The following is a 19,351-nucleotide window of genomic DNA, read 5'->3' as shown; positions in this document are numbered from 1 at the left end:
CCATTTAAAATGAATGTGCATAGGGGCACCTGGTTAAGTGTCGGACTTCGGCTCAGGTCATGATCTCACGGTTCGTGAGTTCAAGCCCCACTTCAGGCTCCACATCGACAGTGTGGAGCCTGCTTGGGATTCGCTCTCTCTATGCCCCTCCCGTGCTCATGCTCTCTCTCTCTCAAAATAAATAAACTTTATCAAAAAAATTTTTTAAATATTTATTTATTTTTGAGAGACAGAATGTGAGCAGTGAAGGGACAGAGAGAGAGAAAGGGAGAGGGAGACACAGAATCTGAAGCAGCTCCAGACTCTGAGCTGTCAACACAGAGCCTGACACTGGGTTTGAACCCACGAACCAAAAGATCATGACCTGAGTAGAAGTTGGACGCTTAACCAACCTGAGCCACCCAAAGCCCCTCAAAATAAACAAACTTAAAAAAAAAGTTTCCTATGTGTTCTGGGAACACATCTGTATTGGATGTGTTCATCCAATACATGTTGTATGAATTAGATTTTTATTCATAGTATCTGGTCTATGATTACAATGTCACATTTTGCTGGACGGCACAGATTTTTTACCATTGAGATGTTTATGGAAGAAAGTTTGAATTTCCTGCCAGGCATCTACCTGTGCCCTTGACTGTGCCTTTGGCTCACCTCCATGGAGTATTGCTTGGCCTAATGCTGTATGCACAGAAGCTCTACAAAGAGGAAAATAAGGTGGTTCAATACAGTGACCAGTTCCCGGGTAGTAGATTATCTGGGGTCTGTCTTTCCCATGGGCTTGTAAGCGTTCAGAGGCTATACGAGCATAGAATTCACTCTTCCAGCAATGATCATCCATGCCAACAAGAAACAGAAAAGGCCCCTGGGCTCTTTCCAATGGAATAATACTTTGATAGTTGAGTTCCTCCAGTGGATTATCCCAAATATCCAAAAAAATTAAAACCCCTGACTCAGTAACTACAAGTTTCCCTGGGTCACTGCCAAGACTGGGAATAAACATATCCTTGTAATGCAGAGGAGTTATTGTGTTGGCTACACAGGAATTAATAAGTACAGTGGCTGTGATGCCCTTCAAGAAAGAGGCCATTGAGAGACACAGGTCACCTCCTTTGGAGAAGCCAAGAAGCCCAACACCAGGACCTTTCACCTGAAAAAGAGAGAACAAGCCTAGAATTTGTAAATGGAGGACATAAACAGTGATTTTATATTCTCTAGCTAGCTTTCTTAAATGTCATTTGCTTTCTTTTTTTTAATGCAACAATCCACAAAGCTCAAGTGTGTTTTCTAATAACCAAATCAATTGACTTCCTAGTACACAGGCCTTCCACTAATATTTGTGGCAACTGGGTCATGAGTAGACACAGAGACTCATGTGCCCCATACTTAAACATTTAAAAGCTATTAAACAAAGAAACTATTAAAATATATTATTTTCTTGGGGAGCCTGGGTGGCTCAGTCGGTTGAGCGTCCAATTTCAGCTCAGGTCATGATCTCACGGTCCGTGAGTTTGAACCCCGCAACAGGCTCTATGCTGACAGCTCAGAGCCTGGAGCCTGCTTGGGATTCTGTGTCTCCCTCTCTCTCTGCCCCTCCCCTACTCATGCGCCCCCCCCCTCAAAAATAAATAAACATTAAAAAATTTTTTTAAATAAAAAAATAAAATATATTATTTTCTCCCACCTTGATAAATATACCTTCATAACAATTTATAATGTCAGGCTCAAATTTGAAATCTTGGAACTCCTTGAAGTTCTGTACTGGAACGTGGCATGGGTGGAGAGCTAGCCCCAGTCCTTGGTCCCTGGCCCCCATTCCTTCTCTTCCCATCCCTGGCTCCATCATGTACCTTGAGGGGCCTCTCACACATGTATATGGATGCCCCAGTCTCCATATTTAAGGCCTAGGAGTATTCACATTGACAGACCCTGAGAAAAGACATAGGGCCTGGAAGCAGGATCAGTGCTATTTGGCAAAGAATTCTGGTATTCCAGATCACAAGGGTATGGGGTGTTTGTGTGTGTGTGTGTGAGTGTGTGTGTGTGTGTGTGTGTATGTAAGGCACATGGGTTCCAGGTGGATACATTCCCTGGGTCCCTTGGACTCCTCACCCTGTGGGCAGGGAGTATGGCCACCTAAGGCTTCTGTCCAGGACAGAAGCCCCTCTTGCCCAGGTCTAAGGGCAGAACTGATAGGATATATTGGTCTCTTCTTTTTCCCCTGGGGCCTTATCTCCCCTAATAAACCAATAATCACAGTTCAAGGCCATTGAGGTTCTAGCAGCTCTGCTAACAGACCAGTCCCTGAATTCTGACAGAGTTAGATCACCCTACAGACCTTGTAGAACATTTTTTAACATTTATTACTTAACATTAGAATATTTGGGTTTCTTTAAATCTAGATAGTTGCAGAGCATGTATTCTACTTTTAATCACATCAAAATGTTTTGATTATTTTTTACAGTCTTAGAGAAGAACTTTTTCTATAAAAACATAATAGCATTATCACATTTAACAAAATTAATGATTCCTTAATAGCATCCAATACAGTCCCTATTCAAATGTCACCGACTGTCGACTGTCGTAAAATGTTTCTTAAGAGTCAAACTTTTTCCTCTTTTTTAAAAAAATTTTTTTAATGTTTATTTATTTTTGAGGGAAAGAGAGAGACAGAGTGTGAGCGGGCAAGGAGCAGAGAGAGAGAGGGAGACACAGAATCTGAAGCAGGCTCCAGGCTCTGAGTTGTCAGCACAGAGCCTGACGCAGGGCTCAAACTCACGAACTGTGAGATCATGACCTGAGCCGAAGTTGGCTGCTCAACCGACTGAGCCACACAGGTGCCCCTACATTAATCTTTTTTTTAATTAAATTAAATTATTATTTTATTTGAGAGCAAGAGAGAGAGAGAGAGAGAGCATGAACAGGGGACAGAGGCAAAAGGAAAGAGGGAGAACCCCAAGCATGCTCCATGCTCAGTGCAGAGTCTGACATGGGGCTTGATCTCATAACCCTGGGATCATGACCTGAGCTGAAATCAAGAGTTGGACACTCAACTGACTAAGCCACCCAGGTACCCCTACATTAATCTTATAAATGAGAAAAACTGAATCCCAGAGAAAGCAGTTGCCTTATTCAGCATTATAAGGCCACTTGGGGGTAGATGGAGAAGCAGAATTTAAGGTTAGTAATGTCTTAGTACAACTCTTTGAATTATGGTCAAGAATTAAAGGAAAATAGGGGCACCTGGGTGGCTCCATTGGTTAAGCGTCCGACTTCAGCTCAGGTCATGATCTCACTGTTCATGAGTTCAAGCCCCACGTCGGGCTCTGTGCTGACAGCTCAGAGCCCGGAGACTGCTTCGGATTCTGTGTCTCCCTCTCTCTCTGACCCTCCCCTGCTCATGCTCTGTCTCTCTCTGTCTCAAAAATACATAAAATATTTAAAAAACTTTTAAAAAAAGAATTAAAGGAAAATAAACAGTTAAGTCTTAGGGATTGGAGAGAGATGGGTAGAAGTGAAAATAATAATCCTAATAACTTTGGAAGGAGCTTTTGTGTCTCATGACATATTTCTAGCCCCCAGCGTCCTGGTAGGGTTTTGAGATCCAGTCCTGTGTTGGCTCTACCCTCTCTCCCCTGCATTCAAGCAAACACCAGAACTCACCTTTGGATGCTGCAGCATGAAGTCTATAGCTTCTTCAAAGTACTCCAGGTGCACATCATCCAAATATTCAGGGAGGTCTTCAAATTTGAAATAAGCCAAAGCAAGCACAGCAAAACCATGTCCAGCCAGGAGGCTGGCCCTGCATTCACAAAGGCCACCACCACTCCCAAACAGATCGATGATCCCAGGGAAGGGTCCTGCACCTGGAAAGCACCACAGATCATAAGGAGCTTTAGACTCTCCAGAGACATTCTGGAGTTTCAGATTTTGGCAGTCAGTGAAGACAAGTTTCTGAAGCAAGGAAGGCTGGGAGCGGAGGAGCAAGTGGAAAAAAGGACCCTTTTTAAAATGTTGCCTTTTTTTTTTTTTCCTTTTTAGTAACCTTCAGGGAGAAGGAAGGGGGAACAAAATGCTTTATTTTCTCCAGAATTTCTCACATAATTTTCAAAAATGAAATATATATTTCAAATTACAAGTAGCATATGATGAGATGTACCTTTTCCACAAAATCTTCCTCAAAAAAAAAAAAATCTACTTGAGAATGCTTGAAGAATTTGTACAATGCTCTACATATAAAAGGGGTATTGATATACTCCCCACCTCCTTGCATTCTCTACTCCAACCTTAAAGAACACTATCCCTAAATATGCTCTGTTCTCTTTGGCCCCTGAAAATAGTATATGCTGTTCTTCCCTCTCCACTTTTTATCACCTGGTTGACCTTCAGCTTTCAAATCAAAGTTTAGATCTCCCTTCCCAGAAGACTTCCCAGATCTCCCCCAAGGCTGAGTTGAGTCAGATACCCTTTTATGTCTCCATCAGCACCCTGGGCCTGTATTTCCCTTATCATAGCACTTATCAAGCTTATAGGTGCAAGTACAGTTACCTGGGTCCTTTATTAGGCTGTAAGTACAGTGAGGACCATGTCTGACTTCGCTAGCTATCGCATCCCGCTATGTAGCATAGTCACTGGCTTAATACATATTTGTTAAATGACTGAACCCTTCTACGTTATTTACAAAAGTCTTTGAGACAGAAAACAAATTTTAAATGGGCCACAAAGTAGACATTGAAATAGTTGACACAAGATTGACTTGACTGAAATATCAGGTGCCAATATGGGTGGTAAAAGGTTTTTGTTTGTTTGGTTTGTTTTTGGGTGGGTGGGGGGATTCTTACTGATTCAGTCCGTATGATTTATTGAGCTCCTACTATATCCCTGAGCAAGCCTCTAGGAATCTGGACATACAGAGATGTATAAGATCCAATTCCAACCACAGGATTTCAGTTGACTGTGCAGCCACTGGCTAAGGTTGTGAATTGCTGACGAGCTGTAAGAATAAAGCAGAGCCTCCTGTTTTGGAGAATGACAGAATTCAGTTTAGGGATTCTCTGAGATATGGCAACTCCAGCATTTCTATACAGGAGGGGTTTCAGTCTGGAATTTGGTTGTAAAAGGTGGGGTAGGGGGTCTTGTTTCTGGGCCCCTTTAACCTAGTAAGCACCTTGTTTTTACTTAGACTAGGGTGTCTCAACCTTAGCACTACAGACATTTTGAGTAAGATATTTCTTTGTTGTGTGGACTGTCCTGTGCATTCGGCATGTTTGGCAGCATCTCTGGCCTCTACCCACTGGATACCAATAATATCCTCCCCCACCTTTTGGTTGTCACAACAAAAATGTCTCCAGGAGTAGGGGTTAAGCAACCCAGATTGAGAATCACCGACTGACTGTTCATGATGGGGGAAGAGGACAATCAGTTTGGTTTTTTTAGGATTACGGGGGACGGCCTCTAGATTAGCTCCCTTGGAAGTTCGATGTGAGAAGAGGCAAAGATCACTCTTGCACAGCAGCATAACTCATTACCTAACACTGGTATTTGAAATACAGCTGCGTGGCTGGCACTTAAAAGAAATGCACTTTGTGAGTATGTTGAATGCACTTTTTAGCATACAGCTCAGTGGCATTCGTCCAACATAAAGGTTATTTGTGTGGAAGGGTGGTGGGTGCCCGGGGTGACCTGGTCTGCCCTGCCTGATCCCCGCGCTGCTCCCACCTGCCCTGTGACCCTGGCCCAGCCATGCCCGCCAGCCCCCGAGCAGCCTGTTTTCCCATCTGAGAAATGGGCATGGATAAGATCGCTCATCGCCCTGGGCAGTGGAGAGCCCCAAAGACAGAAACCACTTTTTAGCATACGGGAAGTGGCATGAAATTTAAAGAGGAAAAACTTCCACCCAGAATGCATGACAAGCTCTGGAGTGCGGCGGTAAGTTTAGGAAATGTGGGTCTCAGTTACCAATTCTTTACAACAGCCTGGGACGCAACGCACTCACCGGGCGGCAGGAAGAGCGTGCCGCGCACCCGGCCCGCGCGTACCGGCACCCGCCGCATCCCCGGCCGCAGGAAGTCGCGCTCCAGCACCGCTCGGCCCAGGAGCCGCCCGGCGTCGGGCTCGTGGCCCTCGAGAACCTCCAGCTCCACGGCGAAGGGCGTCTCCACGTCCCGCTTCACCAGCCGCACCAAGGGCTTCTCGGGCTCCAGGGCCCAGAGCAGCCCCATGGGCTCGAGCCCCGTGAAGCTGCCGCCCAGCGCGGGCGCGCGCGCCAGGTCCAGGAGGCCGTCGGCGTCCGCTTGGTACAGCGCGCGGGCCCGGAAGAGCGCGCCATTCTCGTCGCGCAGGGACGTGCGCAGCGTGACGGGCTGTCCCGGGGAGAGGCCGCGCACGGTGATGCGCACGGGCTCGTCCCATGCGCAGCGGCCCGCGGGCTCCAGCGTCACCGTAGCCGCCATCCTGATTACTGCGGTACAGCAAGGCCTTCTCCCCAGAGTCACGTGTCCGGCCAGGAGTCCCTCCACCTCCCGGGGAAGCAATTGCAATTGGAAACTTTGCGACCTTCAGATTGGGCGCTTGGACACGCTAAACCGCTGTATGAAGTCAGCTAGAGTTTGTGAAAATCCACTAGTGTCTGATTGGAAGGAAGTATCTGCCAAAATAAGAGTTCATTATTATGCAATCCAGCGCAGTGAGTGTGGAAATAGACGTACCAAGACCAGTGAGATTGGGAAAGATACTAGTAGTTCGGAGAACCTGGAGTTTTATAAAGCATCCCAGGCGATTATAATTCAGATGATCAGTGGAGAAACAGTGCTAATCCTTCCATTGCCTCTCCATCCTTTTCCAAGCCTTTTTCTAGAGTTAAGAGTACCTAGGGTGGCTTCCAGAGCAGGTAGATGTTTCTGGGGTGAGATCTACCTGGGTTCCGGTCTGATCCTGCTCCTTAAGAGCCTGGTGATCTTTAGCAAGATATGTAATGAAGCCCCTGAATCCAGTCTCCTTATCTGTAAAAGGTTTATTGTGATGATTACATGGGCTAACGTGTAAAAGCACCGCACCAATCCACCTATAGTGGGTGCTCAGGAAGAGTTTTGCTCTTCATTCACAAATCTCGACACTGGCAGTGTGAGGGTTGAGTTGTGTCTGGGTTCTGGCAGGAATCAAGTGGCACATTCCAAATAGGTAGTTTGTGGAGAGTTTCATAAAGAGACTATTCCCAAAGGCATTGGCAAGGTTGGCGGCAGACCCTTGGGCCTGAAGTCTCAAGGGAGAGGGCTGCCTGGCAGGAGTTGTAGCTATGGTGGTGGGAGCCAGGCAGTCCACTGTGAGATAGTAGGAGTGGAGAGAATAAACACCTTGACCTCACTCTCCTCTTGCCCTTCATATTCCCGAGTGCGTTTCTTTAGCTGAACGCAGCCAATCAGCTCAGCCTACTACTAGGTTACACAACAGGGTGGATGGAGCATACAGAAGATGCCCAGTGAGGGCAAGCTCAATAAATATTTATAAGCTGAATAAAAAGAAGCCAGAGTAGGTCCCAGATCTCAGAGTTCGGTGAGCTTTGACTACTCTATCTCCCGAGTAACTGCTGCAGGGTTTTTTAAACACCTGTTGCTTAAAGAGTTACAGGCTGTGCACAATCTAGGGACACTCAGCTTACAAAGACTTCGTGGGCTATCACAGCCGCCAGCACAATTGAAATCTGCACTCAGGTTTCAGAAAGTCATGGTGAAAGGTGACTTCTCCCTCTCCCTTCCCTGATACCCAGGATGCTGTGAAGAGACGCAGAAATGGCTCCCAGGCACATGAGGGGAAAGCAGCTAAGGAGGAGGCCTTGCATTGGCCACTCAAAAGTGCCTTCCTGTAGGGAATTCAGCACGTAGGAACTCCATGGAAGAAATAAGTATTGTACAGGCCAACTGCCAGGGCGGCTTGCTCACAATCTGAAAAAGAATCAGCCGCTGTAAGAGAGGAGTGACTTCATACAAATTCCAATGTTTGTCTAGTGACTTGAAGTAGCTGTAGATTAATACCCCAATATGTGGCGTACTATCTCCAATATTAAACATAAAAATTAATTTCTGTGCCCCTATTTTAAGGGTAGGGACTTATGGATAGACAAAAAAGCCTTTGCCTGATTTAGGGTAGGATCTCTCTGGTTACCCCCAGATAATTACACACCCATAAATGTTTGTATCTTGTAAAAGGCCCCTGAACTTTTCCATGCTTAATAGCCCACTGACTTTTATTATAAGTTCAATATGGAAAGGTTGAGTTTCAGAAAGAATTATTTCAGTGTTATCTCCGATCAGTATAGCATCAATGAGTAATTTCACTATCTGAATTAAACTTAGGACACCTTTTAAATATTGCCTAAACAGATCATGTCAAATGTTAGAGAACTGGAAATATCTTGGAGGCAAGATAAATCACTGGCTGCCAAGTGAGAGCAAATTGCTGTTAATGTCTAAAATGTAAATAAATACATACATACATATATACATATGGGGATCAAAAACAATGGCATAGTAAGATTAATAAAATAACAATCAGAGATGACTGAGAAAGATCTTCCTGTAGAGAAATAGTGTCAACCACAGTTACAGATTCTTCTGGGGTTTTTTATCCTCCATTGACATCTGACATCCATTTACTTTTCCAAAAATCCGAGTGAGAGTTAAAGGAGAAAAGGTTGGAGGTGGGATGGGCTCCCAGTTAACTCCAGTATTGGTTATGATTTCACTCATGATCCTGCCTGGGTCTATTTCTTGTTTACAGTTTTTGTGGGACAAGAAAGTTCCAAGTTTCCATTTCTTAGCAGCCAGTATACATCCCATTTGAGTAAGTCCCTTCTCCAAGATAGCGATAACTTAATTTCAATAATACTCTCGTGGTTACATAGTATTGTATCAATGGTAACTTCCTGATTTTGATATTTGTAGTATGGTTATGTCAAATGTTAACATTAAGGGAAGGGGAGGAATTATATAGGGAACCCTGTACTATTTTTGACCCACATTTTTGTGGGTCTAAAATTATTTCAAAATGAAAGGTTTAAACAACAAAGAAAAATATCAGAGAGTGATGAAATCACCAAAAAGGATACCTTTGATCTTCTGTGCCCCACTTGTAGGGTTGGTAAAACCTGTCCACCTCAGATCCTTCCTCCTCCATATCTTTCAACATTTAGTCTTTCCCATTTGATTGAGGTTTCCAGGAACTTGTGTTATCTCTGATCCTGTGTCTAAAAATCCGCTGAAATACTTGAATATTTCCCTTGTCTAAAGCATCTAGACCTAAGCATATGATTTCTCCGGAGGAATCTGATATTGTAACAAGTCTAGAGAGAAAGGGCATTAGGGCCACATGTCTCCCCTTTGAGGGAGTCTTTAAGGAAAGGCTCCTTACATTCAAGAGAGATTCGATTAAACGGAAAGCATAGTTTTCAAAATAAACACTTGCTGTCTGGGTACAAAAACAGCTATACTCTTAGCCTGGTAAGCCTGCTCTTGGCTCAGGTCCCAGAACTTTGAATTACAGAAGTTACCAAGGTGAGTGCTTGCCAGGAGTTTTGCCCTAGTTGGAGCTGTTAGTGGGGAGTTTGAGAGATTAACTCTTTCAGGTGCTATATCATTTACTTTTGTAATTTATTTTTTTTATTTTTTTAACGTTTTTATTTATATTTGAGACAGGGAGAGACAGAGCATGAACAGGGGAGGGTCAGAGAGAGGGAGACACAGAATCTGAAAGAGGTTCCAGGCTCTGAGCTGTCAGCACAGAGCCGGACGTGGGGCTCGAACTCACGGACCGCGAGATCATGACCTGAGCCGAAGTCGGCCGCTTAATCGACTGAGCCACCCAGGCGCCCCGACTTTTGTAATTTAAAAAAAAAATTTTTTTTGAGAGAGAGAGAGCATGAGTGGGGGAGAGGGGCAGATGAGAAACAGAATCCCAAGCAGGCTCCGTGGTCAGCACAAAGCCAGACACAGGGCTTAATCCCATCACCCTGGGATCATGACTTGAGCCATAATCAAGAGTGAGATGCTCGACCAACTGAGCCACCCAGGGCCCCCCTACTTTTGTAATTGTATTCAATCACTAGTAATCAATGACGAGATAGTTTGACCCAGAAGCTATTGTACGAACAGAATGAAACACTATTCACAAAAATACAATTTTAAAATATTTTAAGGAAGCTCTACACCCAACGTGGGGCTTACAACCCCAAGATCAAGAGTTGCATTCTGTACAGACTGAGCCAGGCAGATACCCCCTAAAAATGTATTTTCTATTTGCCAGTTCTCTGGCTATTCACCACCAGCACCATCCGTGCCCTGCAATAGCTCTGCTTCTAACCATTTGGAAGAGCAGGATGTAAATCTTTGAGAAAATATGAATGCCAGTTTATTTGCAATGTAGTGAAAGCAGATTATTTGGGCAACTGGGGCAGCCTGCTTCAGGCTGATTCAAACGGTCTCTTTAATTATTCCTGATTCCTTCTGTTATAACTCTTCATGACTGCAGTTATTTTCCAACTTCCCTTAAGTAGGATTGTGGTAATCTCCATAAGCTCATCAAACACAGAAACAGAGCATCTAACTCTTAGATATCATATTCAGAGGAGAGCGCTCACTGTGAGACCCTCTCTCCCCCGATTCAGCCTGGTCAATCTGAATGTCCTCTGCCTGATCCTAGTAGCCAATTTAACGTAGATTTTCCAGAAGTCCGGTTGTATATTATAGTAAGAGCTGGATTTCTTGGTGAGTTAGGAGGTCTCTTCTCAATAGTGTGTCTATTTGTTAGCCCTTGGAAGTCTTCTTCTTTTACCTTTATTACTGGGAAAGTTTGAGGTGATTTATGGAGAAGGACTAAATAAATTTGCCCTTCAACATCATGAGGAGAAGTCAGAGAAACTTGTCTCAAGAGACCAGCTGAATGCTCCCTGCTGCTCTGATTTCTTGAAAGCCCAGGAGATAGTACTCTCATCCCCTCATCTTTTTACCCTAAGCTTTAAACTCCAAATCTTCTCCCCAAATAGACTTTCCTCTCATAACATCACAGTTTTCTATTTTAATATTGTCATTATAAGTCAGACCCAGGTCCTGCTAACTGGAATTGTCTTTGCTGCCTAATGTCCTGTCAGTGTTTTTTCCAGGTGCACAACCTAATTCTAGCATACCCCATGGACTACACAGATTTAGACTACATAGTATTGTTTCCACTGGTGGTGCTTTGAATCTTGAGTGTGGTTCCCAAATTGGACATTTGAAATCTCTACCATAGGACCTTGAACTTGTCTAGGAGGTGATAATATCCTTGGATAAAATGAATGGCATGTGCAGGGTCTTAGAAGAATGTTGTATGTTCACATCATCAAGAACAACATGTAAGAACTTGGCCCTACCAGCAAGAATTACTGGGAACTAGTAGAAACCTCAATATTGGCTTATGATACACAGTGACTGAGCAATATTTACTTTAACCAATGCCAAAGTTCATATAGTTCCAGGCTTTGGACATACCTGAGACCAAACAAAAGCTACATCAGAATCCTGGGATTATGAAGAAAATCCAGAAAGTTGATACCTTCATGCAGATTATGTATAGGTCATCTTAGAGTGGACAATGCCTTTTCATTTCTTTATGAGCATGAAGTGAGGTAGATATAAAGAAACTGATTGGCATTTCTGTGATTGGTGAAGATCTTAGGGATGGCACAATATAGGAGACACTCTTGATGAACCCCATCATCCCTTCTCATGTCTTTATGTGATTAAAAGTCAAAGGTGTCTGGAATTACAATTGTAGTGGACAAGATATTGTACTAGATAGATAGATAGATAGATAGATAGATAGATAGATAGATAAAGAGACAGAGAGATGCAAGACAGTAGAGAACCCCATCATAAGACAAGAGAATCATTCTGTAATAAGAGCGCCACCCATTCATGTACTTACGAGATTAAAATGGTAAGAAGAGTGCCTCGCTGGCTCAGGCAGTAGAGCATACAACTCTTGAATCTCAGGGTTGTGAGTTTGAGCCCCATGTTGGGTGTAGAGATTACTTAAAAATAAAATCTTAAACAAGCAGCAAAACTAAAAGGCAACCAACAGAATGGGAGAAGATATTTGCAAATGACATATCAGATAAAGGGTTAGTATCCAAAATCTATAAAGAACTTATCAAACTCAACACCCAAAAAACAAATAATCCAGTAAAGAAATGGGCAAAAGACATGAATAGACACTTCTCCAAAGAAGACATCCAGATGGCCAACCAACGCATGAAAAAATGCTCAACATCACTCATCATCAGGGAAATACAAATCAAAACCACAATGAGACACCACCTTACACCTGTCAGAATGGCTAACATTAACAACCCAGACAACAGGTGTTGGCAAGGATGAGCAGGAAGAGGATCTCTTTTGCACTGCTGGTGGGAATGCAAACTGGTGCAGCCACTCTGGAAAACAGGATGGAGGTTCCTCAAAAAACTAAAAATAGAACTACCCTATGACCCAGCAATTGCACTACTAGGCATTTATCCAAGGGACACAGGGATAAAGGGACACATGCACCCCCATGTTTATAGCAGCACTATCAACAATAGCCAAAGTATGGAAAGAGCCCAAATGTCCATCGATGGATGAATGGATAAAGAAGATGTGGTATACATATATATATATATATATATATATATATATATATATATATATATATATACACACACACAATGGAGTATTACTCAGCAATCAAAAAGAATGAAATCTTGCCATTTGCAACTACGTGGATGGAACTGGAGGGTATTATGCTACGCGAGATTGGTCAGTCAGAGAAAGACAAATGTCATATGACTTCACTCCTATGAGGACTTCAAGACACAAAACAGATGAATGTAAGGGAAGGAAAACAAAAATAATTAAAAACAGGGAGAGGGACAAAACATAAGAGACTCTTAAATATGGAGAACAAACAGGGTTATGGGAGGGGTTGTGGGAGGAGGGATGGGCTAAATGGGTAAGGGGCATTAAGGAATCTACTCCTGAAATCATTGTTGCACTATATGCTAACTAATTTGGATGTAAATTAAAAATAAAATAAAATAAAAATTGTTTCTCAAAAAAAAATAAAATAAAGTACAATCTTAACAGACGTGTCTGCGTAGCTCAGTCAGTTAAGCGTCTGACTTTGGCTTAGGTCAGGGTCTCGCCATTCTTGAGTTTGAGCCCCTCATCTGGCTCTCTGCTGTCAGCGATGAGCCTGCTTCAGATCCTCTGTCTCCCTCTCTCTCTGCCTCTGCCCCCTCTCAAAAATAAATAAATATTAAAATGAAATAAAATAAAATCTTAAGATAAAATGGAAGAGGTAGGATTTCCTGCTGGCTCAGTCAGTACAGCATATAATTCTTGATATCAGGGTTGTGAGTTTGAGCCCCATGTTGGGTGTTGGGTGTTTATTTTTAAAAAAATAAAATAAAAATTTAGAAAAAAAGAAGATGTAGAGGAATTGCAATGCTAGTGAATAATTTTATGCAGAAGAATCTCAGGAAAACCACAAAAAGACCCAGAGCCTACCAATCTGTAGCACATCACTAATTTATGGGATTATAATGAATATGTGTACAGAATTTAAATTACTGGTCCATATTCATCTGATTAGTAAGGTTTTCTGAAAGAACCAGCATCAGAAAGGAAGTATTACTTACTGAAAACCATTATCTGTTGCTCTTTTTGAAATGAAACTGGTTTAGTATTTGTATATTGTTGCTGTGGTATGTAAGTATATTGGGTTCAGACCGATTTAAGACATGAAATACACCCAGGGAGTCATCTTAAGCTGTCTTATGTTGGGTAAGAATGGTCAGGGGATATCAGTCTAGCTAAGAAGATCTCGGTAATAGATTTGAGAAGCTGGGCAAGGAGCTCAGAAAAAGTAGGGACAAGTGACTCTTCTTGAAGTCTATATCATTAACTTCTGTCATAAAAGAGCAAAATGGAAAAATGTAGTAGAAATATAAAGTAGATAGGTTATCGCATATCAGATAAACACTACAGAAGTACATTTGCACCCATCCCTTGGAATAGACCTACACTGCTCCCTTTATGTGAATCAGTTCGGGATGCCTAATGTGGTTCTAAATACTGGTGGGCAACGAAGATGTGCAAGGAACACAGAGGGTCCTAACCTAAGGCAGGCAACTCTTCTGGAGTTTTCTTTCTTTTTAAATCTGTATTGATTTTTTCAAAAGTTAAATGTTGAGTACATCAGAAGAATAATTGAAAAATATGTGAGACTTTAAGGAAAAATAATGACCATTATCTAGTAGTAGTCATAAAACATTGTCTTTACTTCTGAAGCCCCTGTGTGCTGCACCCTGATCCCAATCAAAGGTAATCACCATCTTCAATTTTGTGTCTATTAACCTTTTCGCTTTCTTTATAATTTTATCATGTTTGTATCTTTGAACAATATTTTTTACTTTTACCAAGTTTTGAATCTTACATAATACATTTATTGTTTTTCTTGATCAAAGTTAAGTTTTTATTTAGCTGAATGCAAAACGGTCTGTTACCTTATATGTTTACTTTATACCCTATACATGTGCCATACTATATATGACCTTATAGCATTTTTTAGAGCACAAGATTGAACACTAGGAAAATCAACCTGATATCTTGCCCTTTACTGAAATGTATAGTCCAATTACATTTAATGTAATTACTGATCTATTTGAGTTTAAATTATTATTTCTTTTCTTTCCTTATTCTATAGTTTTTATCTTCTTTTATTTTTTAAAAAATTATTCCATTTGCCTCCTCTATTAGCTTATGGTAATAACTTTCCTGATTTATTAACATTGAATAAAAATTAACATTTGTATCACCTTGTGAAAAATGCAATAACCTCTACTTATTTCCTTGCTTCATATGCTATTTAATTCTTTGTGTATTTGAAACCCCATAGTATATTATTTGTAAATATTTATTTAGATTTATCTATATATTTACACTTTTCATTATATTCCATTTCTTCCTTCACCTACTTGCTTTCCCCTAGAATCATTTTCCTTGTGCTTGAAGAATACTCTTTAGTGTTTCCGTTATTGCAGGTAGGCTATATTATCTAAATTCATATTTTTCTAAAAATGATTTTATTTTGATTTCATCAAATTGTTTTCAATAAACTTTATGAACAATACATGCTTCCATACTGAAGTATCTATTTTGCTAGTTATAGGCTTCTAGGTCGTCAGGTATTTTCTGTCATCACATTGAGGATATTATTCCAGTGGTTTCCCTTTTCCATTATTGCTGTTTTTTTTTTTTTTTTTAATTTTTTTTTCAACGTTTTTTTATTTATTTTTGGGACAGAGAGAGACAGAGCATGCACGGGGGAGGGGCAGAGAGAGAGGGAGACACAGAATCGGAAACAGGCTCCAGGCTCCGAGCCATCAGCCCAGAGCCTGACGTGGGGCTCGAACTCACGGACCGCGAGATCGTGACCTGGCTGAAGTCGGACGCTTAACCGACTGCGCCACCCAGGCGCCCCGCCATTATTGCTGTTTTTAAGTCAGTTGTTAGATCTGTTGTTTTTCCTTTGAAGGTTATCTTTTTCCTGTGGCTACTGGTAAGGTGTTTTTCCCATATTTTTCTTTTTTTATACACATATTTTTAGATTTAGACTCAAATTAGTTAACATATAGTGTAGTATTGGTTTCGGGAGGAGAATTTTGTGATTCAGCACTTACATATAACACCCAGCGCTCATCCCATCAACTGCCCTCCTTAATGCCTATCAACACATTTAGCCTATTCCGCCCCCCCCCCCCCCCCCCCCCACACACACACACCTTGCTGGTAAGGTTTTTTGTTTTTTGTTTTTTAATGTTTATTTATTTATTTTGAGAGAGAGAGAGAGTGCCCTTGCACACACAAGTGGGGGAGGGGCAGAGAGAGAAAGGGAGACAGAATCACAAGCAGGCTCTACACTGTCTGCACAGAGCCCAATGTGGGGCTCAGTCTCACAAACCATGAGATCATGACCTGAGCCCATACCAAAATACAGACTCTTAACCCACTGAACCACCCAGGCGCCCTGCTGGTTAAGTTTCTAATCTTTATCTTTCTTTTCAGTTTTCCTACATAACAAACAATTCTGTGGGAGGACTGCATTTTCCAAAGATCACTGCAACACTAACTCCCATCTCAGATGCTCTTCTAGGAAACTTGCCGTTTTCCTTATCAGGAGATGAGGGTCTATAGCCACTTCTCCTTGCACTTGAGGTCTTTGTGTCCACCTCAAACAATAGAGTACAGTTGAAATGATACTATGTGACTTCCAAAGCTAGATCTGAAAAAATGCCACGTATTTCTGCCATCTTCTCTTGGGAAATTCATTCTTGAACCTCCGGTATTATGCTGTGAGAAAACTCAAGCAGCCTGTGGACATACCTATACATACAGGAATCACAACTGCTTTCAGGACTAGGTGGCAGGTGGAAGCTGGAAGGACTTCAAGGAGACTGTTAGTGAAAGCCTAAAGGGCCGCATGGAGACTATTATTGAGGGCTAAAGGAAAGCAATAAAAACTTACTGGAAGCTGAAGGCAAGAATGACACAGTAAGGTGAAAAACGGACAATATACCTAAATGAATTCAATAATCTGGCTAAGGTGATTTCCCAGCAGAATACCCACAGTGCCACCCGGCTTCTTCTTGCTGCCTGTGATAAAATGCAAGAGGACAAATTAAAGAATGCTCTGTTAAATATGAAAGAACCAGGACTTGCCAAGTTTGACAATAATACTGTTTCTTCTTCCCAGCCTTCCCATGTGTTAATTAGTCTTTAAGTAAGACAGGACCTCAGACCAAAGTCAAACCTGGAATGGGTCTGTGGAAGATCGTTTGTAAAGACCTCAGAGAGATTCAAGGTAGCGCTTCACGGAACATTTCAGACTGACAAAAGGCCCTCTGAAGATTTTAAGGTGTCCCTAGCAGATCCTATCAAATAACAGAGCTTCTACAAATCTTAAGAGTATTATCCTGCAGCATCCTCACAGGAAGCCCCAGGTAGGGAAGTTCTTACCTCAAATAGACTTCTAGTGGTATGTTTTATCTAATAAGGTGAATCTCACTAAGGTTTTTAGGAAACCCACATAGTTCTTGAGAGAATTGTTCTGGTAGAAGTACAAATTTGAATTAAAACAGAAAAAAATGCCCAAAAAAGGGGGAGGGCGGCACCTGGGTGGCTCAGTGAGTTAAACGTCTGACTTTGGCTCAGGTCATGATCTCACGGTCTGTGGGTTCAAGCCCTACATCGGGCTCTGTGCTGACAGCTCAGAGCCTGGAGCCTGCTTTGGATTCTGTGTCTCCCTCTCACTCTGCCCCTCCCCTGCTCATGCTCTATCTGACTCTCTCTCAAAAATAAATAAAAATTAAGAAAAAAAAGAACTTTGGACTCCTAATATTTTTCATCTAGGAAGCAGATTGAGGAGGCTTTGTAGTTACTAATTCAAGTTTTCTTATGGAAAATAAAGGTACCTCCCGTGGGCAGATTTTCAAAAAATGGTTACAATGTTTCCCATCCCACATTCTTCTAGAATCTTGCCACTCCCCTTTTTCAGAGGTGAACTCTATGTTCTCCTTGAACTTGGGTGGGTCTTTGTGACTGCCTCGACCAAGAAAGTAGGGCGAGAGTGATGCCATGTAGCTTCCAAGACTACGTCAAAAGAATGGCATGCAATTTTGCCTTGCTCTCTTGGATCCAAGCCCAAGTAGCCAGGGAGAAGGTCCACGAACTGTGAGATCATGACCTGAGCCAAAGTCGGACGCTCAACCGACTGAGCCACCCAGGCGCCCCCATAAGAGACTGTTAAATACTGAGAACAAACTGAGGGTTGATGAGGGGTGGGGGAGAGGGGAAAGTCGGTGATGGGCATTGAGGAGGCAATTGTTGGGGTGAGCACTGGGTGTTGTACGGAAACCAACTTGACAATAAATTATATTTAATATAAATAAATAAATAAATAAATAAATAAATAAATAAGGACATGAGAGTGAGCCTCCCCCCCCCCCCCCCGGGATGGAATTAGTGCCCTTCTAAAAAACCAGAGCTCACTTTCTTTGCCACATGAAGACACAAGGAGAAGTCAGCCATCTGTGAGCCAGAAAAAAGCCCTTACCGGGAACTAAGTCTGCTGGAACATTGATCTTGGATTTCCCAGCCTCCAGAATGAGATAAATATCTTGTTGTTTCAGCCATCCAGCCTATGGTATTTTGTTACAACAGCCCACGCTAAGACATAGTGCTTCTTGAATATGTGGCTTGACGTCCTTATCAGTTTTGGAAAATTCTCAACCTTTATTTCTTCAAATACATTTATGCAATGCTTTGTAGCCCTGATGTCGGGAAAATGACGAATGATGCCTCTAAGAATGTCACACTCTGATTTTCCAAACTCTATTCTTTTTTTTTTTTTTTTTTTTAGTGTTTATTTATTTTTTTGGGAGGGGGGCAGAGAAGGAGAGGGAGACACAGAATCGGAAGCAGATTCCAGGCTCTGAGCTGTCAGCACAGAGCCTGATGCGGAGCTTGAATCTGTGAACTGTGAGATGACCTGAGCCGAAGTCGGATGCTCAACCGACTGAGCCACCCAGGCACCCCTCCAAACTCTATTCTGAAAGCCAAGAAGCAGGAAAATAAGTCACAGTCATTCATCCTTGGAACAGAGCTTAGACTTAACTATTCTTGGGACAGATGCTCCCCTTCTTACCTCAACTCCTCCTCCCAAAGAACTCATCTCTGATATCTGTGAGGAAAAGGTCAGTCTGGCTATCCTCATATCAACACCTCTCTATACAGTTTTGGCCAATGAAAATTCTACCCTGCTACCAGTATTTGAACCAGTAGCAAACATTGGATGGCAATTCTCCCAGAGATAGAAAAAGAAGGGGCGCCTGGGTGGCTCAGTCGGTTGAGCGTCCGACTTCAACTCAGGTCACGATCTCACGGTTTGTGAGTTCGAGCCCCGCGTCAGGCTCTGGGCTGATGGCTCAGAGCCTGGAGCCTGCTTCCGATTCTGTGTCTCCCTCTCTCTCTGCCCCTCCCCCATTCATGCTCTGTGTCTCTCTGTCTCAAAAATAAATAAACATTAAAAAAAAATTTTTTTAGAAAAAGTAACCTAGTATTTGTTCAACTTTAAATTTCAACCACGGCTCAAAGTGGTAAGTAAAAACCATATAGAAGAAAACACAAATTTTAACAGGGAATGCTTTTGTGTGTGTGTGTGTGTGTGTGTGTGTGTTGTATACATGTAACTGAATCTTCTGTAATATGCATGTATTACATTAGTAAAA

At 42.3% G+C, this 19,351-nt stretch overlaps 1 protein-coding gene across 1 annotated transcript; it reads right to left on the bottom strand.

Moving 5' to 3' along the window:
• Window positions 1–382: 382 nt before the first annotated feature.
• ACOT6 (acyl-CoA thioesterase 6) lies at window positions 383–6,449 on the bottom strand. Its single transcript, XM_042940660.1, has 3 exons — window positions 5,993–6,449; window positions 3,661–3,863; window positions 383–1,147 (listed from the first exon to the last, which is right to left on the bottom strand). Exons 1-3 carry the CDS (start codon window positions 6,447–6,449, stop codon window positions 542–544), a joined length of 1,266 nt encoding a protein of 421 aa, XP_042796594.1. The 3' UTR covers window positions 383–541.
• Window positions 6,450–19,351: the final 12,902 nt, after the last annotated feature.

This window comes from Panthera leo, chromosome B3, assembly GCF_018350215.1.
Source record: "Panthera leo isolate Ple1 chromosome B3, P.leo_Ple1_pat1.1, whole genome shotgun sequence".
Classification (NCBI taxonomy): domain Eukaryota; kingdom Metazoa; phylum Chordata; class Mammalia; order Carnivora; family Felidae; genus Panthera; species Panthera leo.
Note: the sequence above shows the minus strand (reverse complement) of the source record. Positions and strands in the feature narration are given on the sequence as shown.